The sequence below is a fragment of the Ictalurus furcatus genome, chromosome 15 (genome assembly GCF_023375685.1).
Source record: "Ictalurus furcatus strain D&B chromosome 15, Billie_1.0, whole genome shotgun sequence".
NCBI classification, from domain to species: domain Eukaryota; kingdom Metazoa; phylum Chordata; class Actinopteri; order Siluriformes; family Ictaluridae; genus Ictalurus; species Ictalurus furcatus.
Window position 1 is genome coordinate 19,833,005 of NC_071269.1, and position 22,559 is coordinate 19,855,563.

The 22,559-nt window shown below is 43.0% G+C and overlaps 1 protein-coding gene across 2 annotated transcripts in view; it reads left to right on the top strand.

The window, feature by feature from the left end:
• Window positions 1-22,559, top strand: part of casz1 (castor zinc finger 1) — an 81,633-nt gene that overhangs the window by 42,514 nt on the left and 16,560 nt on the right. Inside the window, exons 2-8 of one of the 2 annotated variants that reach the window (XM_053643414.1) lie at window positions 4,377-4,943; window positions 9,859-10,732; window positions 12,061-12,126; window positions 15,104-15,194; window positions 18,809-18,973; window positions 20,971-21,143; window positions 21,239-22,095. In XM_053643414.1, the coding sequence (XP_053499389.1) occupies window positions 4,377-4,943; window positions 9,859-10,732; window positions 12,061-12,126; window positions 15,104-15,194; window positions 18,809-18,973; window positions 20,971-21,143; window positions 21,239-22,095 (2,793 nt within the window). The remainder of the gene's footprint in view (window positions 1-4,376; window positions 4,944-9,858; window positions 10,733-12,060; window positions 12,127-15,103; window positions 15,195-18,808; window positions 18,974-20,970; window positions 21,144-21,238; window positions 22,096-22,559) is intronic. The other variant, XM_053643415.1, reaches the window with a different exon arrangement.

Consider the following 22,559-nt stretch of genomic DNA (forward strand, 5'->3'; position numbering starts at 1 on the left):
CAGGTGATGAACGCATATGTCATCTACAATTTCTGGGTATACCTTGTCTGTTAGAGAATGAGAAAAGAGAGAGCGAGAGAGAGAGAGAGAGAGAGAGAAGGGACAGGACATGCCAATCTATGCAGTCATTAACAGCCACTTCCCCACTCTGGCAGGCTGATTACAGTCTGCACACGTTCGCACAAATAATGCACTTCCAACAGCATTATTAGGATTTGAAACACCACTTGATTGGGCATGATATCATTCTGGCACATAAACAGAAGCTCCGCATTAAACAAGAAGACATGGAGAGTCTGGAGAGCCGTGACAGACTGGCTTCAGGAGAGAGCTTTCGTTCTTTTTTTTTTCTTTTCTAAAGAGTGTTTTTATTTCGTTTTTTTTTTTTTTTTTTTTTTTTTAGCATTCGCTGTGGCAAAGTAGCTCTGTTCTGACAAGAAGCAGGACTTACGAGGCCTTTGATGTACATCTTGGGCTGCGCAGATAAAACGCAAGACCTCTCTCGCTCTTATTGTCGAAATTGTTTAAAATACTTGGAGCATTTTTTTCCCCCGCAAAGGTTTTCTCCTTATACAGTAACGGGATTACCCGCCTTCCAGCCCTGCAGTCTTTCTGCGAAAATCTTGTCAGCGTTACAATAAACATATCCACTTAAGAAAAACAAGTTTGGTTTAGTTATGATGATCCCTGCCGCTTCGTTTATGAACTCGAGGTGGACGAGCATCTTCGAGCACCTCCGAGACCCGGCTGAATCCCTGTCGTTTCGCTTGCGCGTAGAAAAGCAGGTCAGAGTGTGGAATTAATAGGGCTTTGCTGCTTGTTACACCTATTTTTGTGAACGTGAACGGTGGTCCCATGAGAGCTGGAAAGCCTCCCGCGTGAGTGCCTGCGCTTTCATTTTTGTCCCCGCTGATTTTATCGCATTGTACGCTATCGTGCACACAAACGACTGGAGGTAAACAGCACGGTTACCATAGCAATCGGCAGTGTCGGCAAAAGCAGAGGCAGCTCGGTTTGGCAGGCGTGTACTCAAAATCAGCGGTTATGAGTGGCTAGGCCTGTTTTTTCACCTCTGTCTTGTATAATTCTTTTATTACTCTTTTAACCGCAGGTCCTGACATAACACGAGTCTTTTAATGTACGGCAGACTGTATAAAACAACATACACTCACAGGCCACTTTATTAGGAAGACCAGTACACCTGCACGTGCATGCAGTTATCCGGTCAGCCAATCGTGTAGCTGCAGCACAGTAAATAAAATCATACAGAACATGTGAACATTGTGTATTTCAGAAACTGCTGATCTAGTGAGATTTTAACGCACAAAAGTATTGAGAGTTTACATAGAATGGTGCGAAAAACAAAACAAAACGTAAGTTCTGTTGGCAGAAACACGTCGCTGATGAGTTGATGTGCTTACTGTAGTCTCAGATTCCTGTTCTTCGATGACAGGATTGGAAACCAATGTGGTCGTCTGCTGTTGTTGCCCATCTGCCTCCAATATCTCACATATTATGCACTCTGATATGCTTTTCCGCTCACCACGGTTGTAAAGAGTGGTTTTTTGAGTTACTGAGGCCTTCCCATTAGCTCAAACCAGTCCTGCCACAAAGGTCACCTGACCTCTCTCATCAGCAAGAGATGTTTGACTTGTATCTGTGTGATTTTATCCATTGCTTTGCTGCTACACCATTCCCTGATTAGATAATTACATAAATGAGGTTGTGTGCTTGTTAGTAAAAATATACACAAATCCTGGATAATGGAAAGAAAGCACTTCCTATAAGGTGAAGCTAGATTGCGCTGTTCAGGAAATCTGTACTTAAAGTATGAAATAGTGGAACAGTAACCCCGAAAAAATGGCCTGTACAGTTACACCCAAATTACCTCAAGCTTCCTTTGGAGGTGTTCTGACAAAATACTTTTAGAATTTATGTCTTCCACTTCCTAATAGTTTTTCCAGCTGATTTTTTTTGTCTTAAATTGCTGCCCTTTACAGCGTGAACCCTTCACCCCGGCCCTGCAATTGTCTCGGGGTGAAAACCTGCCGTTCAGCGGTGTTTAGATTCCAGCAGTGTGTGTGCGTTACAGAGAGACGCGGGACGACGTTCGACGCATAATTCCTCAGCTTATTGTTTCAGAGAGGAAGGGCTGAGCACAAACACAGTAACTGAGAAAGCATGTGCTGAGGCCACCGGACCCCCAGGACACTGTCTGACAGCACAGTGTAACCTTCAGCTGCATGTATTGTGTACTTAACTCTCAAAAACAACAACAAAAAAAAAATTAAAAAAGCAAAAATGGAGACAATGTGGAGTAATAGTGAAGTAATGGAATGACTGAGTGGGAAATCCTGATTAGGTCATCTGGTGCATGTCTTTGCACAAGAATGGTATGTCCCCTGATTTTGATTGATCAGTTGTATGAGAACCATTCTGGCCGTTTGTTGTGGATAAAGAAATGTGACAAAGATCACCTTAAAAGTACACACGGAAAGCTTAATTAAAAGTGAGCTTCAGTAAGGCATGAATCAGTTGTGTTATGAACCCATAAAAGAACTACAGAGAGGATTGTGATCCAAAAAAAAAAAGAAAGAAAGAAAACCCTGCAAATACAGAGGGTCACCTAGGAAAACATTTATTACAGATTATTTATCTAATACATTAGCTTAAGGTTAATATATTTTTGATTGGCTTGCGACGCTTGCCATATGGTCCACTTGGACGGTGCAGGTGAGATCTGGAGCCACTGTGTTAAATACACACACATTCCTTCTCTGAAAAAACATCAGCAGGCTTGGCCTCCTCTAGTCAATAAGGTGCACACAGGAAGTGTAGGTCTTTCTGTGTGTGTGTGTGTGTGTGCATTTCAATCTAAGATAAACGTTTTGATCTCTAAAAGACCACCAACATGACATTTTTATACCACACCATCCTGTGGAACTTCCACAGTGGAACAGTTTTAGAAGTCTGCTGCTGTTCTGTACTATATGTGACCTGGAGAGTCTTCAAGAGTTCCTGCTTTCAGATAAAAAATGACCAAAAATATCTGCCTAGTAAAACATATACAACCCTTTTACATCTCCGTTGGATTATTGTTACTGGGGATTTCCACAACAGTAATGTGAACTGGTATTTAGGGCCTTTCAAAGAAGCTTATTAAAGTTTTAGAAGAACAAACCATGCTAGCTAAGCTAAACTAACTAAGCTTCCTATCTGAAGTTCTACCAATCACTTTGTCTCCTTAATTTTTTGACTGCAATGCTAGTCCTGGAGAGTCCAGAATTCCAGCACCATTTGGTCATGCCCCTGCTCTAATACACCTACTAAGTACATTACATTTTACATGAATGGCATTTGGCAGGCACGGAGTAAGCGGTTGAAGATGGATGGATGGATGGATGGCATTTGGCAGACGCTTTTATCAAGACCGACTTACATTTATAGAACTGAAGGTTAAGGGCCTTGCTCAAGGGCCGAACAGTAGCAGCTTCGCAGTAACCCAGAGCCTTTAAGTACTGAGCCACCATTGCCCTGTTGCACCATTGCTAAGTCTCATAATCTGCCAGTGAGTCGAGTCAGGTGTGTTTGAGCATTGAAAATAGCAAACTGTGGACTCCACATGGCTCCAGCACGCCATGACAGTAACTGTCGAACAGGAAGGTGATGCTGGGTTAAAGGCTTAATGCTAACAGCTGCTGGCTGAAAGCTCCATCTTTTGCCTTTATGCCATTTTTGTGTGACTTCTAGAGCTTTCTGCAGAGAGCCATCATGTCCCCCTGCTGTCAGAGTTAAGGCTGAACAGAGCTCTCATTGGCAGGAGCTTGGGCCTCTTTAGGTAAAGAGAGTCTACAGTGTCAGGCTGTTTTTATTCCGCTGTCATGTCGAGGATTAAATCTCAATGCAGTGGCTGCTCAGTGCGCCGTTGGGGGTCTGATTGTGATCTAGTCGTCTTTTTGCTTCTAGGTTCTCAGTGACAGAAAAGATGAAGTTTGTCCTCTCATCTTCTCTCTCTCTCTGTCTCTCTCTTTCTTGGTACTTACAGTATATACATGTAACTTAACTCTTCCTTTTTTATTGTCGAATTGGTGCATTGACTTGACTATTTTAAGAAAAATATAGATGCAGAATCAGCACTGAAGGTTTTAGTCAGACTACTTCATTATTTCTAGTGAAAGCCTTTGTTATACCGTATGTAAAAGCCATGTAGGAACAGCATCACTCTTCTGAAACGCTTTGTTAACCCTCATCTGTAGCTGTATAATTGTATCTGAGGAAAAGGGTCATAGTCATGGAATTACAATATTGCTTTAGTTATCAACAATTCCTGTCTAAAATGCTTTTTTCCCCTCTCTGTGTCTCTTTCTTATTTGTAGCTGAAAGGGGTTTATGCACTGAAAAGACCTCAGGAAAATCCACGATGGCCGCCAAAAGAAAAGGTGGCCTAAAACTCAACGCTATCTGTGCCAAGTTGAGCCGGCAGGTGGTGTATGATGGCAGCTCCCAGAACGCCGAGGGCGACCCGAGCCTGGCGGACAATAGCGAGCGGGGCAGTTCGCACTACGACGAGGGCGACAGACCCGATAGCGATTTCTCCGAAGGCTTGACGCTGGGCCAGAGCCTAGAGGAGGACCAGAAACGGCGCGAGGCCATCGAGAAGTGGGTGAACGGCGAGTATGCTGATGACCCGGCATCCTTCGAAGATGACGAGCCAAAGGGGTCCAAAGCCAATGGCGGAGAAGATGGGCCTCCAGAGGGCGTGTACATGGTACAGCCCAAAGGCTGCAGCGACGAAGAAGACAATGGGGACGAAGCCGAAGCAATGCCTATGTCCCACGAGGGCAGTTACCATGATGACAGGGACTCAGATAGTCCTCAAAAAGAGACGAGCTACCCGCCGTCCAGTGAGACCCCTAACTGCCAAGCTTCCTTCTCTTCTCCAGGTACAAATCCAGCGTTAAGAGCACTCGAAACGTCTTCCTTAGATGTTAGTTTAGTTTGATCTTACCTCAAAACATTCAAGAACTATAAACCCAAGGAGACTTTGACACAGGAAATGGAGCTGTATTCTTACAGGCTTAAACGCTTTATTTATTTATTTATTTATTTGATCTAAAAGTGCTATCTAGAGTTACTTCACGAATATCCAGTGACACTATTCTGACAGGTGAAACTGGGAAGACAGGAACTTATGTGATTTCCTGCAACAATAACTGAATATTTGGATCAGACTCACAGAGAAAACTGTGTTATACACATAGCAGTAGAAAGCCGGTAGTGTTGGCAGGGCAGATTGAATATTATATTACACCCAGGATTATATTTTGAGTGTTTTTTTTACTACCTACCAAATCCAGTGCTATAGTAGCCAAGCCTCATCTGCTTGAAGCCTTCTGCCATTACAGAATAACTCTGTAACACTGAATGCGTCTCATGAATGACGCATTAAATGAAGAGACAGCTACATGTGCATGGTGGGAGAAGAGTTCAGCGAGAGCTCATATTTTTATGAGCACCTTACATGCAAAAACAGCCTAATTGCACTTGTGTACCATCCAAGTAGTTTGCTTTTTGACCTCTGGAAGAAGAAAAGAAACATGTGCCTTGAATGCTTGTGCTTTCTCTTCTTAGTATCAGGCATTACTATCAGTCAGATTAGATGGCAAACTTGTTGGCATATCCTATAAAGTGGCAATAACACCAGAAAACAGCAAAAACAAATATTTACTGCTTAACAACGGGCTGAACTTTGAGACTGGCCACAGACTTATCTGCGATCTGTGAGGTACAGTAGTGCTCGAAGCGCAATACTACTCAAGCTGAAGTAGATAACAAATGCAGATAAGGCACTGCTGCCCCCTTTTTTTTTTCAGTACAGCAGTTAAAATATGGTTGATCTGGTACATTTCTTTTTACTTCACTTTGCAAAAGACCTATTTTCCATTTCATCTCATTTTCCACTAGCATGACTGTTTGCCTGTGGCAGTTTAATTCTTCTTTTCCCACCGTGCACCTATACCGCCGGAAAGTGGTCTCGTCTTATTGAAAGTCTTCTAAGCAAATGTTTGTGGTTTTAATTAGTTCTATTTGTTAAAAAAAAATTAAAAAAAAAAAAAAAAAAAAAAAAGCTCTAAATATGACACATGAAATACGCTACACCTTTTGTCGGCACCAGTTTACAGTGCATCTCACAACAGCAGCAAAGTGTTTCAAGGCTACATCAAGCACACGCTTCTTTTTTTTTTTTCTTTTTCTTTTGACTTGTTTTTCTTCCTCCTTCCCCCCCCCCCCCCCCCACCCTCCTCTTTTGTTAATTGTAACTAGGGCATCTATATTGCCGTGTTACTGCGCGGTTCACAATTAAAATATTTTTTTCCCCCCTTCCCTTTCCTCGCTGCTGTCTTTCAAAGGCTGATGCGGAGCGCACATAATTATGCATATAAACATAGTGGCTTAATTATCTCTCACAACATCAGTGACAATGTAATTAACAAACATTGCAAGATCAATGAGAGAAACTGCGACCTTCAAAACATTTAACTCCTCACTTCGAGGCACTGTGTGGGTTCCCTATCAGCTCCACGAGCCCAGAATGCTCCTCGTGCAGCACTTTGACGCCTCGCAGAATTCGCACACAGGCCGTAAAAAAAATAAATAATTCGGCTCTGTAAAAAAGCGACTGTTAATGCAGTCAGAGAGATGAGCTTCAGATCGTATCAGCTGGACCATGGGTACAATTAGACTCTTCAAAGGTTATATGCATTCCTTTTAGTCTTGTGGGGTATTTTTGGTTTTTTCTTTCTTTAGTTTCTTTTTAAATCTGTAGAACAAGTGTAAGTAGTTTAATAGGAATACTATTTGTGTTCACTTTTAATTGGTGACTTCTTATAAACATTATTAGTTTTTTTCTCATTTGTTTATTTCCCCTTATAAAATACATTTTAAAAAATAAATAAGTAAAACAAACTGAATGACATGTTCCTGCCGTACTCAAGTTGCCAGTAAATCCTTGATTAGTCCATAAATAGCGCCCCACCCCCACCCCCCATCCCCACCATAAGTGGGTCCTAATCATTTCTTCCCTTCTCACACACATTCAGATGCTCACCCCGGGATACGATGGCCATGTTTGGCCAGCAAAAGAGAGATATAGCCTAGTGTCTATTTGTTATCACATGGTGTGAGGGAAAAAAATGTAGCTCAGTGGCCTCAAACGCAGACAAGGACTGTGTCACAGGCTGGAATGTGGCAGCGTAAAGTGGCAAGACTAAGGGTACTTCTTTTTACACTCTCCAGTGATGAGAGAAAGAGAGAGAGAGTGAGTGAGTGAGGGAGGGAGGGAGGGAGGGAGGTAAAGCGAGCGAGTCGGGAGCGCAGCCAGGCAAATCACACCTTTCCGCCAAAGCCGCGGCTTCCCAGCCACATGCACATGGCATGATTAGGAGGATGTGTGATAAGGTTGGAGAAGAAAAGCTCATTTACATGTTGTTTTAAAAGGTTATCTGCTCTCAGGTCCTGGCTTAATGTGCGCAGTTTGAGTCTAATCATTGCACCGCCATTGATAGTGGGTTCGACACGTAAAAAAAACAACAACATTCGTCTAAACATTACTTTTATTTTTATACTTAAATTTTTTTTTTTTTTAAATAAGACAGCTGCTGTAATTGTTCCTCCTGACATTACTAGTTCTAGTACTATGGGTATTTACACGAATACAGAAAAACAGAACAAGCCTGCAAATACAGATTTTACTAAACATTACAGCAAATTACAGTAATCATAGATAGCTACGTTGAGCAGCAGAGGGGGATTTCTATAAGGAAATGATGGGACTTTCCCCACTGTTTGAAAACCTATGGGTGAAATAAGACCAGAGACATGCAGTGGCTGTGATTAGTGTCCTTGGAAAGTGTTCAGGGATAGAGATTAAAGACCTTGTGCTTACTTTAAAGCTTGGGTAAAATCGCATGACCCAACATGACAACCTCGAAGCAGTCATGTCCTATGTGAACGTAGAGATACTACATTTCAAATTTATGACTGATATCCAGCCTTATCAGAGTGAGTCATGTTCTTTAACCAGTTAAAAATGTTCTTGTCACTGTTAAAAGACGTTAATTATTAATTAGGAATTCAATAATAAAAAAATTTGCTTTTGCCATAAAACAGCTCAAATGATCTATGCCCTGGTCTACAGTATCAGAAGGCTGAAATCCCATCTGCAAAAATAAATCAGCCCTTATCATTCATTCAGCCTAATAAATGTACTCTACGTCCAAACACTGTTAATTCCTTTGCATTTCTGTAATCATCAACGTTTGTATGCCTTACCCGAGTATTTTACCCAAAACAAAGAAGCGGATGTTTCCTCTAAAATGCCTCAATATAGTTCGTTTAAATTTTTCATGATCCTTCAATCTGCCAGATCGCCTTTCATTGTAATGTGCTATGGAGAGGAGTAACCCTGATGCTGCGATGGAAATTTGGGGATTATTTTACATGCTGAGAATGAGATGTGAAAAGCAAAGGGGTGGGAGGGGGGGGGATCGGGCGGACCGATTTAGCCATAACACAGAAATACGAGACCAAAGCTGAAATATTTTGGTATTAATTACCAAGGCCGTGGCTCGCGTTACCGCTCTTACGTTTGCCGGCGATGAAAAAAGCAATCAAATAAATGAAGAAAAGGTCTGGAGCAGAGCTGGCTTAAGGCCAGGATGGAGAGAGGGAGAGGCCATGAGTCCCGGGAGTGTATCTGACACCGGGGCGAAGTTGTCATCTAAAGCACGGTTCAAGCATCATGCCAGCTCTCCTGACAGAAAAACTACCTCAATGACATTTTTACATGTACATATAAACACTATATGAAACTTGAGGTGTGTACCTTTCATGCAAGTGTATATTCCTGCCTATATTCATATATACTGTATAAAACATTTTATATATATATATATATATATATATATATATATATATATATATATATATGTATGTATGTATGTATGTATGTATGTGTATATATATATATATACACACACACACACACACGCACATATATATATATATAGAGAGAGAGAGATAGATAAATATATACACACACACACACACACACACACACACACACATTGTGAACTAACCCACATGGTCTTAGTAGTTCCTGCTTTTTAGACCAAAGCATTTTCTTCCAGCCCATCTCCCTGAACCTTTTCGCCCCAACCTGGATGAAAGTTAATGGCGCAGAATTAATTTCTACATAACGCAATTAAACTATGCGTTTATTGCATTTTCGCTCTGTCCTTGGGGAGGACAGTGTGTTTTAATTAACTTTAAAAGAAAAAGTGAACTTTCATTGCTCAAGTAAATGAAGAAAGTTTATGTGGCAACCGGTTCAATATTTTCCACACTGTATGTGCAAGTGTTGTCATAGCAAAAACAGTGCATGATTGATAGAATGGCATAAAAGGGTCCATGACATGATATTTAAATGTACCCTATGTACGATAAAGTTTTCTACTGTTTCAATCTTTACATTGGAAAAATATTTACATTTTTAACAGATCTCAAATCTCCTTTGCAGTGTTAATATATTTTTGCAGGCAATAAATAAAAGGATTATAAAATGATTTTTTTTTAATGCTACTGTGTTTGAGATGCTACAACACACTACTGTTTTTTAGGCAGTTTCTTATGAAACGTATTTATTGTGATGCATATCATGATTATAATATTTTTGTCATAGCGCACAAGCCTACAGTATATGCAGTATACGCAAAGTGCGCATTACGTCGTTACTTGACGTAAGGCTTAATCATCAACATGTGGGTTAAACCTTGATGTTGTGTTAACTCTACTCCCCAGGGGAAGCCTCTGTCCTGCGCGACTATGCAGCCAGCACCATGAACGAGTTCCTCCACATGTTTGGCTACGATGAACAGCAGGGCCGTGACGAGCTGGCCAAGAAGATCAGTTTTGAGAAGATGAAAGCCGCTACCTCAGACCCCTCATCCCTGACTAGTGAGGAGGCCACGCGCCGAGCACGCTTCTCCAAGTATGAGGAGTACATCCGCAAGCTGAAGGCCGGAGAAGCTCTGCCCTGGCCCATGCACACCAAACCCGAGGAGCTCAACTCGAAAATAACGCCGGAAAAAAGCAGCACACTCCTGCATCCTTCCTCCTCCCTCCCAGGACCTGAGACTCAGATGTTTTCCACCAGTGTGGAGCACAAGCAAGCCCAGATCAGTGGCAACCCAACTGGCATTCCTACCCATAACCTGGCATCCCGTGCCTCCAAATATGACTTCTTCATCCAGAAGCTGAAGATGGGTGAGAGCCTGAGGCAACAGAATGGCAATGCTTATAAGAGGCCTTCCAAATATGACCTGGAGAATGTCAAGTACTTGCACCTTTTCAAGCCAGGAGAAGGCAACCCTGATATGGGCGGAGCAATTGCTTTCAAAACAGGTAAAGTGGGCCGGCCTTCCAAATATGATATACGAAACATCCAGAAGCTTCTCCCTGGGAAGGGTGATTCTCCCATGATGCCTAGTGTTCTGTCCTCCACACCGGGCACCCCGGGCACGCCCGTGATTCCAACAGCCGCTTCTGCCGGAGCTGTTGGACCCCCATGCTTACCAGTAGACCAGGTGGGCCATATGGGCTTTAACACTGACTATATGAAGTCCAGCTTCTCCAAAACTGACTCCATCACTACTGGAACTGTTTCCTCAGTCAAGTAAGAGTCCCTGTACATTTCACATTTCACATATACACACCAGATCTGAAAAGTTAAATCAGGCCACCACCATGGCTACACGCTGGATGAAGCATATTGGTTCTCTGTGTTAACATGATTGTCTAAATGAATCAGGGGTTTAATTTTTAGACGCTTTGCTCTTGAACTAGCTACACTCGATCACTACAGACCCGGCAGCCCCCACCATTGGCACGGCAGTGATGATATATGGTTGGCTCTCACCCTCACTGAATGAATTACCCATTACACCCTAGAAGTCTATGTTTAGATCATGGATACCAGATAGTTAGATATATTACTGCTAAAAACTGTGTCGCCATGGGACGCAAATTAATACGTTTTCACACTGTAGTCTCATTTTTCTCCGGTCAGTTTCTCTGTGGAACACTTCGTTCTGGCGTCTTATTTTCCAAGAACTCAAAGAAGGACTAAACCATTATATATTACATATAGCTTTGGCGTTACAGCTTTAGCCATCTTCCTCTTTTAGCTCTGTTGGTGTAACAGTTTCTGGTTTGATTAGTGTGGGAATGTGGCTAAATCGAAGGTCTGCTGGGTTGGATACTAAATTTTAAAACTAGTCTATGGGGCCCTTGCAGTGCTGGGGCTGTCTCTGCTCAATCGTGACTTCTTGTGTACTTAAGGTTTATCTCAATGACATCCTCGAGCTCTTCTTCATCAGAGTGCGCACACATACAGTACACACACACTCAAACATGCACACCCATGAGCAATATACACATGCACTCACAGCAGGTAATCCACTGTCAAAACCAACGCCTTAAGAGGTATATTAACCTGAGGGGTAACCCCCGCGTGGAGCTGCTCAAATTGTCGCCAATGCCAGGTTTGTGGAGAACCTGCTGCACGCAGAGTCACTGTTCAGACGAGGATAAAAGCAGCAATAAGAGCTTTAGTCATCCTTCAAATCGCACCCGGTTGAGTTAAAAAAAAAAAACAAACAAAAACAACACACACACACACAAGCACATAGTCGTCGTCAGACTCGACTCGCCTCGCCTCATCACTTCATCCTTCCATTTGTGCACTCCCAAGATAAAAAAATGAATCATTTATGCATCCCCGCACTGCATCCATTTTTTTTTTTTTTTTGGGGAAGGCATGCATCAAGGTTCAGTTATACCTCCCTGATTCATCCGCAAATGAAACTGCTGTGACATGCTCGAAAATGTTTATTGATAGACCAGAGTTCGAGATGCTTAACTAAATATTGTGACAGCTTTTTTTATTATTAACGACAGCACGCGTTGCCATTAATTCCATCCCTTTTCTGTGCACCACAACAGAAACGGCCTTCCTCCGGAGAAACCCGTGACAGAGGACGTCAACGTCTACCAGAAATATATCGCCAGGTATGAAAAGATCCATCCTGTCAAACATTCGGAGCAACTTCTTTGTGGTTTTTTTTTTTTTTTCCTATTTATTTATTTGGAGCTGCGTTTTATAGACTATTAAAGTATGTAGGCAAAATAGCTTTTGTGCATAGACTATAAATTACTTATAAGCAAGCAGGAAGATGAATTTACATACAGTAAGTGAGTCATTTCTTTGGCAGTACCACACTTCCTGCCAACACTGCGCTTCATGTAATAATGATGGCAAAGGCTGTGAAATCTTAAGCAAACATCGGGAAACGTTTGCAAATACGTTTCACACATTAGCTGCTTTTTATAAGCCGACTCCCCTGTGTTCACACACTCCTGAGCAGTTTTTCTAAGAAAACGAGCTGCTCAGATAACAGTTGCCCCCCCCCTTTTTTTTCATTTTCAATATCTCTGCCGCAAATGAAGACACTGAATGAACTAAATGACAGACATTCACAAATCCAGACAAAGCATAGAGATAGATTCAGTGTGCTGCGGTATCGGGTTCTGTGTTCATTTCGCCGTGACACTAGAAAGGTGATTATCATTTGTTTATTTATTCAGGTTTTAAAGGGAGAAAAAACGGCGTTTCAAAGAGGCTGAGGCTGTGGCGTAAATGATTAGTCTCCCAAAGCCGTAACATGAAGGCCACAAATCAAAGCCCTGGCACTAACAGACACACGCACTTACTCGTGCACACACACACACACACACACACTCGCACACACAAAAAACCCTCCTTGGACTGATTACATTTTGCAAGAAGATTTAATTAAGGAATTTTTAATGAGGCTTCTGCTGGCACTGCCAAGAACTGTTTTGATATTTGCACTGCATAATGCATAAAATTTGTCTAAACATCTCGGCAGTTGATGCGCGGGGAGGCAGCAGATAAGCCCAGATACAGTTTCAATTTCCGTGTTGGGGAAAATAAGAAAGGGAAGAAGAGGAGGAGAAAAAAGGAAAATGAGAACTCATAAAAAGGGCAAATGCGGCCTGGTACATCTTAGGGAGGGGGGACTGGGGGAGGATCTTCGCTGGCTTCCACGCTAATGAGAGCACACTCGCACTAAAAAGCAGCTTTGTAAACTCGTCTACACACACCCACCCACCCCCCTGCAGGAAAAAGAGAAGGAAAAAAAAAACTTCTTTATCTCCGAGCTCCTCCAGAGTTTGAGGTTTAAAACACTTCCTTCGTAGTGTTTAGTCGCAGTTTTGCCTCTTAAACGCTTTCGCGCACCCACCGTTGCCTCACACTTTGATCGGCGCGTCTCCATTGTAACGGGAGATGTGCGGCAATCTCTGTATCGTGCCCGTATTAATATTTAATCAGCTGCTGAATAGCAGCGGCCCATTAGCCCCCTGACGCGGCGAGTGGGAATTGTCCACCGGCAAAGCGATACAGCTGGGTGATGAGCAGAGGGGTGGACCGCTTTCCCAACAGACCCTAATGTACACAAGGATGAACAGAGCGATGAGTGTGCGAGTGTGGCACTCTCGGGGGCTGTTAGGCACGGTCTGGATTCTTTTTTTTCCTTTTTTTAAAGCACACGAAACCCAAACCACACCACATGTCCTCTGTAACACAAAATGTGCCATTCATACCATTCTTAGGCTGCTTTCACATACGGAGTGTTTAATCTGAATTGAACCTTGGTGTGTTTTTCCCCCTCAGCATGGTTCTGAGTGAGTCGAGATCTATCGGGTCCAGTTCCAATTAAACTCGGGCGTGGTTCAATTGAGAATGGGATTCGAGTCCGAATCGAGTCTACTGCAGGAAGTGACCCAAACATGATGTGTGTGGTTTTTTTTGTAGATGTGAGCTGCTAAATTGACCCAAAGGACAGTCCTGCAGGTGTGATGTGCTCTGAATATCTGGACTTTTGAACAAACAGATGGTGGATATGATGCACCGAGTTATTTTTTGTGATTACTTCATTCACTTGGCGAAGCTTTGTTGACCTTTGTCCGTCGCTATATTTACGAGCAATGAAAAACTTGAAGAGTTTTACGAGGACACTTTCAGCCTTGTAGTGTGAAACCAACCCAAACCGAACAGCAAACGAAACAAAAAGTAATCGTTTCGCTCTGATTCGGACTTCCCAAGTGTGATCAGTGAAAACATCCTGCTCCGAGAGAAAAATGTCATTTTTACTTCTCCGTGTTCTGTCTACTTCGGCAGATGGTGCGCTTGGCAGCAGCAATGCAAATGTTTATTTGTGTGTTTTGAGCTGTAATTGGAGGTTTTTAACAGTCATCATCGTCAGGGTTATAATCAGCCTGTAAACACTCAGGAAATGGGCCTCTTTAATGCAGTGCCAATCTGCCGCAGCCCGGGCCAGTCAGACACGGAGAGCGAGGAGAGGGAAGAAGGGGAGGGGAGCACACAGACACACTCAAACCTTTCTATTAGGCCTAACCTTTCCCTGATTAAAGCACAGCCTGTTAACCTGGAGTGTCGAGCGCTGATTTGGCAGGGTTTAAAGCACGGGCAAATGAGTGAATTACGTCTGGGGTTACAGTTTAATAAGAGTCTACCTACTGCTTCTGAAGCCAATGGAACTAATTTGGTAGAGATTGCTGTGACTGAAGTGTGAATTGTAATCACATGGTTGTGGGAGCGTGGGCAGGTATGAGATCTCGCTTTTCTGTCCGCGTTTGTAGTCGCCAGTAATGGCTCGTGCGCTCCGTGAAGATGATTCTGTCAGTGTGAGGGTGTTTATCAGTCGAGGATAAAAGGGCTAAATTGCCCTTTAAAGCTCAGCCCTGCACGGATAGAGGTCGTGTTTCACTTCCTCGCGAGAAGTGGCTGAAAATCATTCATTCGGAACATTCAGCAAAAGGTTATGCTTTTAATTGCACATAAAAGCATTTCTTTCAAAGCGACTGTTTTGTTGTTCTACAGGAGCAGATATCTTGATCTGGAAAGGTGACTGTAATGATTTGGTGTTGATTGTGTTCGCAGGTTTTCAGGGAGCCAGCACTGTGGACATGTGCACTGTGCCTATCAGTACAGAGAGCATTACCACTGCATGGACCCTGAGTGCAACTATCAGGTGAGATCACCTGTCCACACGCACACGCACACACACGCACACACACATGCGCACACACACACACACACGCACAGAGTATGCTGTAGAGTTAAATAGAGCACTCTATCTCCCATCAATGCTGTAGATATTCTGTAATGATGGAGTCCCAATGTATCCAGTCTTATAAAGATTTCAGAAGAAATATAATAAATGTCAGGGATTTGGTTTTAATTAAGATGGATGAAAAGTTGCACTCATTAATACCAAAACCATCAAACATTTCATCTTTAAACTGGACTAAACGAAAGTAAAATAAAATAAATGAAATAAAACTGTATATATGTTTAGATTTTTTATTACAAATTTGGACTGCAAAACGTATGTAGTTTTTCCCCCCATAAACACTTTTGTAAGAGTCAAATGGATGAGTTAAAGTCCTCGTGAAGTGACTTGAAATGCACAGCGTTATTCGATGTGTTGACATAATTTCCACTGAAACAGGAAGTCCTGTTGAGTGGCTCCTCCCCCCTTTTAAATAGCCAATAGCGTTTAGATTACCTCACAACCCAGGCTAAGCCGTACTTGACAGTTAGTACCGTGGACGCGAGCCCGAGCTGGCACAAATACCTCCTTCTTCAAAGTGAATGCATTCAAGCCTTCTATTTCCTTCTTAACCAACTAACAGCTGGAAAACCATATAATACACGCGCCTTTGAACAGCCAAAGACACAATTATGCCCCAATCTCGCTGATACGATTTCTCTCGCTCAACAACGGCAAGTTCGGCAAGGTGAATTTTATAACGTTGGGGGCGGGACACTTCAGATTCTAGAGAGCATTCGATTGGACAGAAAATCTGATGAGAATCTGAAGTGCAGAATGATGTCATCAAAACTGTCGATCCGTATTGGTGGTAGAGAGAGACTGTACATTTTGAATGCATATATCTTCTAAATGCGGATTTTATCAGCACACTAGTTTATAGATAACCTTAAGGTGAACATATTCATACTAAAAGCCACAAAATTTCACAGGGATTTTGCTTTGATTCCATGGGGACTTTGATCTCATTTAATGCACATCTCATATTTGATAGAAATGTTTAACTAAGTCTAGAAATGTTTGATTAAATGTTTAACTAAATATTTATTCTTTAAAAAAAAAAAAAGCGCTGATATTATTGTTGATAATGATGTGAAAATGTCATAATGCTCACTCCAAGACTCCATGATTCCTATTACCTTTACAGATAGTTTAGCAGCCTGACTGCAAAGTCAGCCTCCAGACACCCCCTCCACCCCCCCTCCACTTCTCAGACACCTTGATAAATGAGATGATGTGGGCCGAATAATGCCGTAGCCTAACAGCCGTGGTTGAGCGCCTCAAACAGCCATCTCTCACGGTTTAAAAAGCCGCCTGAGCAAACAAGCAGAGAGGTTTCCGGACACTCATCTGATGAGAGGATGAGTCCATAACTCACGACCCCTCTGTGTCATAAGAAAGTGTCACAACACTGTTTTGACGCTTACTTACTGTCTGGTGAAGAGGCTGATAAACATGTGGGAGAGGGTAATTTCGGCATGCTATTGCCTTATAACAGGAAACAGTAAAGTGTAGCACTGAATAATGTCAAGTTCATTTAAACTCTTTTTATTAGTAGAATAAATTCCTCAATAAGATTGTTCCAGTAGGCCCCCCCTTTTTCTTTTTTTTCCCGAGGACATCTGCTATTACTCTGGGGCCACTGCTAATCCCCCTTTCACGTTATTAATCGGATCCATGTCTCGAGAGTTGTCATGTACGACGCAGCAGAATCAGCATTAAGCAGATCAGAACACTGGCACTCCAGCCTCCTGCGCATATGGTGGGAAAATAAAAGGCGAGAAAAATCCTTATGCAACCGAAAGCTGTTCAGTGTTTGAAGACCGCTTGTGTAGTAATTCCAATTTTTCAGTACAAACATGTCGAGATCTTGTTAGTAGAGAAGACAGCTGTTGCACGAACTGCATATTGGCTTAGCAGCTCACGTCGAGCTCGTCAGAGAACAATTCCTCAGACTGCCTTTGCACAAACGTGCATTTGTTACAAAAATGACTTCTTATAAAAGCAACTCGATCGGGCGAACCCCAAGACGCTTAACGGCTCGGAGACGAAGGTGACGACAGACAGATCTCAAACACTTGGCTAGATGTTCGTAACCTAGAAGAAAAGCGAGGCTCAAATGAGCAGGCTTTTGGAAGTGATAACTCATGAAATGTTACATGACACAGCGGTGGAATATTATCCGGCCGCTCCGCTGCGACACCGGGCCCTTCTTCTCCTTTCATGGCCTTGTGCTCATCCCGCACAGTACTGGGAATCCGAAAATAAATGTAGCAGGTCCTCATAACTCCAGATGACCACTCGGACTGAAACTTAACGCTCGGTTTCAGCTCTTCCCCACCATTCTGGAAGATTCTATCACATACGGTATATCTGGAGTATCTGCCCTAATCAGACCCAATATTGTTGTGGATATTTTCTGTACTGAAATACAATACCTGTTCGAATGAGACGTGTATTTCTGTGAGCAAATTTTTCCTCCCCCCCTGTATGTAAGACAAGCTTCATGTATACCCAATTACATTTTGCATTTTAGACATTTCTGTCATATTTTGTCTCCTGTCGCATATTTCTGTAGAAAATAAGCTCATTGATTTCATTGTCTCCTGTTACACTTCCTGAAACATCAGCTTAAGCCCAATTACCGCAGATTTGCTTCCTCGCTTCTATCTCAAGTTCTCTTTTTCCCCCCATACATCCCGTTTGTGTTTTTTTTTCTCTCGTTTTTTTGTCGTCCCCCCCCCCCCCTTCTCCACTCTGCTGTGTCGTATCATTTTAGGAGGGAATCTTGGTGTATTCCCTTATTATTACATGCAAACCCTGAACAGAAAAAAAAAAACCCACAAAAAAAAAAACCCACGCTTTACTACTTTAATTAAAACCGCAATCAGCTGGGGGAATGAAAAGCGAAACATTTTTTGGTGTCTTGTTTGTTTGTTTATCGTCTCTTTTCCCGGGCACACGTTCGGGAAATCGTCTGCACGGAACATAATTTCTCTGAATCCGAGAACATCAGAACTACGATCTCGCAAGTCGAGCGATCCGTCTTAATTAAAAACGCTGGAAAAGTAATAAAGATGCAAGGCGGAGGGAATGTTTTTCGCGCAAACAGCGAGGCAGGAAGAAGTGCACTTGTAGTCATATCGAGGCAGAGAGGAGAACGGTTGAGGGAATGAAGGAAAATGCAAACAAGAAATAAATAAATAATAAGATTAAAAAACAAACAAACAAACAAAAAAAAAACAACCTTCACATGCTCGTTGTATCACGAGATCAGTCTCAGACGTCTTGCGCTGGACACATGCTTCGCATCGCTGACTTGGCTGCCAGTTGGCTCTCGTGCTGTGCAGCTGTTGCCAGACTGATAAAATAACATGTTGCTAGTTTCCTACAGTACACACAACCACCCACATACACAACCACCCACCCACACACACACACATATACACACACACACACACACACACACACACACACACACATACTACTAGCAGCAGCCTTTAGTAACCTGTTGCTGTGTTCCTGCTGAACAGAGATTCACCAGTAAACAGGATGTGATAAGGCACTACAACATGCACAAGAAGAGGGACAACTCGCTGCAGCATGGCTTCATGCGCTTCAGCCCTCTGGATGACTGCAGCGTGTATTACCATGGCTGCCACCTGAATGGCAAGAGCACTCACTACCATTGTATGCAGGTAAACAGTGTAGCATAACACTGCTACACACACACACACACATACACACACACACCACAGAAAGTCAAAGCATCTTTCTGTATGACTAATGCAGCTAAGGTCAGAGTGGAAAGGTTGAACAGGTCAACAGTGTGCAACTCGAAAACGAATCGCAGCAAAAAGTACAGTACACATGCCACAATCACGGTCTTCATTCAATTGAAACGACAGTGAGGAAACCTCGCATCTAATATGAACTAGAGCAGAAGATCCGAGCGCTGTAGGAGAGCATTATCATGTGTCACGGAGCAGCTCATGCATCATAGCGGCACACAAGAAGCCTCCGTCTCGATGCCAGCCATACAGTAGGAAGAGCGAGGCGAGGTAAGGCGAGGAGAGGCGAACGGAGATGCTTTTCACGATCGTGCCGCCTAACCAGGTCTATAAAAGGGTTACAGTTCTTCCACTTTTTCCATTAGGCCCGAATTACCATTTAAGAGCAGTTTTCATTCGTTTGACAAAAGGTGTCATAAAGTAAATAAGAGACAAATTAAAACGGATGAACAAGACACAGCCGTGCACTTCCCTCACACTCTCTCACTCCTTAATTGGCATGGATAAAAATTCAGTTAGTTGTTTATATAAACTCGACATTTTTCATCTTTTAGTACCAAGTGGAGAGTTGAAGATTATATCCCGGCGGATTTGTTTAAAAAAATTTTTTTTTAACGTCTGCTTATTTTCAAGGTGTCAACCGTCCCGAGTGCTTTTTCACCGTGGGGTGCAGCGGCCAAGGGCAGATGGCTTAAGATGTATTCTTTTTTTTTTCCTTCTTTTTTTTTTAACCCCCCTAACGGCGTAATTGTTATTAGACATTTCAGCTCTTGTTTTAACAGCTCTGAGAACCAGCAGATGTTGGCACCCGTTCTGCTGATTTACAGGGGGAAAAAACAGAGTGGCATTTTTTTCATTGTTTGACTCAATATGGTGAAGTTGCCCTGTTTGCACGGCTGAAAAGTGCCAGGGATGATATACAATTGCTGGTTTTAATTCAAACATTAGTCTGTGCCCCCCTGCTGCCCGGAGGGCTCCTGAGTGCTGCTGCTGAGTAACAGAACCCGTTCAGACGAAAGAAAGTGACAGTCTCTGTGACTACATCCCCTCCTCCATCTCTTATGTTCGTTCTGCAATTTAACAGCAAGTCAGAGATGGTGGCCTTCTAATACAGAGTTGTATGTGTGGAAAGCCTTAAATGGAAGAAAGTTCTAACCACACACCACTCTGCTATGTTGCAGTTGCATTGTCTTATTTATTAAGGTCAGGCTTACACTATGCAAGTTTAGTGCACTTTTTTCGTCGTTTGCACTCACCTTGCACTTTGAATGCATTGCCGATGAAAAAACACGCCACCTCTGTTTACGTGACGCAGAAACATATCGTTTTTGGTTTTTCTTTCTTCTAGTTATGTGCAATTGCCAGGCAGATAACCCCCATGCAGATGAGAAATCGTAATCTAATTCTTACCTCTGACATCATTTTATCTGAGTCACCACTAAAGAAGAAGGACACGACACGATACGTGTTCTGTGCTTTTTTTGTCCCCCGTTCGTAAACGCTTTGCATTTCATTTGTGTATGGACTGAGTCGTATCTGAAGTTAGCATGATGTCGGTGCAACCCATTTCAAAGAAAGCTGCACTGTCACCTCTGTTAACTTTTGCTTTTATGGTTGCGCTCATTTATTTTCACAGACCTTAAGATGTTTCAAGTAGCTAGATTTTTTTTTTTTTTTTTTTAGGTCAGAAGCTTTATCGCTCCCCAGATTGATTTTTTTTTTTATGTTGTTGAATCAGTTGTGCAAAACAGAGAGATCCAACCACCAACATACGGTTCTCAGAGTACTCATTTTCCTCCTCTGCAACCTTCTGAAAGCCGCAGTGTTTACTGTAGGTTGTTGTCCGCCTCTGCTTCACTGCTACTTTAAGCACCTTTGTTTTTTCCTTTCCCTGTTTCCGCTAGGTGGGCTGTAACAAGGTGTACACTAGCACCTCCGATGTCATGACTCACGAGAACTTCCATAAGAAGAACGCACAGCTGATAAACGACGGCTTCCAGAGGTTCCGCGCCACCGAGGACTGCGGGACAGTGAGCTGTCAGTTCTACGGGCAGAAGACCACACACTTCCACTGCAGGTGAGGACCAGGTATCCTCAAACATCTGGATACTATCCATGTACAAGAAGCACAAATTAAGCAGTTCTTCCATTATTTTTTTGGGCTTTTCTCAGGCGTCCCGGGTGCACCTTCACCTTCAAGAACAAGTGTGACATTGAGAAGCACAAGAGCTACCACATCAAGGACGACGCGTACGCCAAGGACGGCTTCAAGAAATTCTACAAGTACGAGGAGTGCAAGTATGAGGGCTGCGTGTACAGCAAGGCCACCAATCACTTCCATTGCATTCGCCAGGGCTGCGGCTTCACCTTCACCTCCACCAGCCAAATGACGTCGCACAAGCGCAAACACGAGCGCCGTCACGTCCGCTCCTCGGGCATGCTAGGCCTCACGTCCTCCTTCCTCCTGCCCAAGGAAGAGCAAGAAGAATCCAGCAACGATGACCTGGTGGACTTCTCAACCATTAGCAGCAAGAACTCCAGCCTGAGTGCTTCGCCCACCACTCAGCAGTCCTCCACTGTTCCCCACCTGATGTCCACACCCACTACAGCTAGTACCTCCAGCCCCAGCATCAAGCCCACTACCACTCTCCCCGCCGCCAGCCGCATCTCCACTCTCCTCTCGCAGGCTCTTCCTAGTAACATGCCTGTAGCCCTGGCGCTCTCTGGCAGTGCCCTGAGCGGTGCATCCAACTCGTTCTTCCCACTTTTACCCAGGCTGCCCCTGCAGATGCCCCCAGCAGCTGCTGGCATGATCTCTGCCGTGAGCTCCTGTGCCCTCTCCACACCCCGGGACTCTGTGGCTCCAAGCTCCAGTTCAGTTGGCGAGGCGGCATCTGTGGCCTCAACCCCAACTTCCTACTCTGCGTCCTCAATCATGGACAAGATCTCAGCCAGTAAGGGCTTGATATCACCCATGATGGCAAGATTGGCTGCTGCTGCACTCAGTACTACGAGCAACCCTGACACAGGTTAGTGTCTTAATGGACATCCCATTCCGATAGCTGACTTGACTTATTATTATTATTATTATTATTATTATTATTATTATTATCACGATCATCATCATCCTTTTTGAGAGTTCGACTTGAAACATCTTGTCGTGAAAAATCAGGGGCGCACACTGTAGGGCCTCCCTCCTCTCTCTCACCCTGTCTTCTCCTTACTTTTTCCTCTTCCTTTTTCTTCTTTGTCTTTTTTAATCATCATTTTTTCTTTCTTCCTGTGTTTAAAAAATAATCTTTCACATGATTTTATTTAAAACGATATGATTTTTTTTTTCTTTAACAAATAACCTGATCTTTCTAACTACTTATGCAATATATTAGTGCATGAAGATCAGTGAAATAACAGCATGAAAAGGGTCTAAACAGGAACTGTGATCTCTTTTTTTCCCCAGTGCATTTAGCAATGATGTTTATGAGTGGAAGAATAA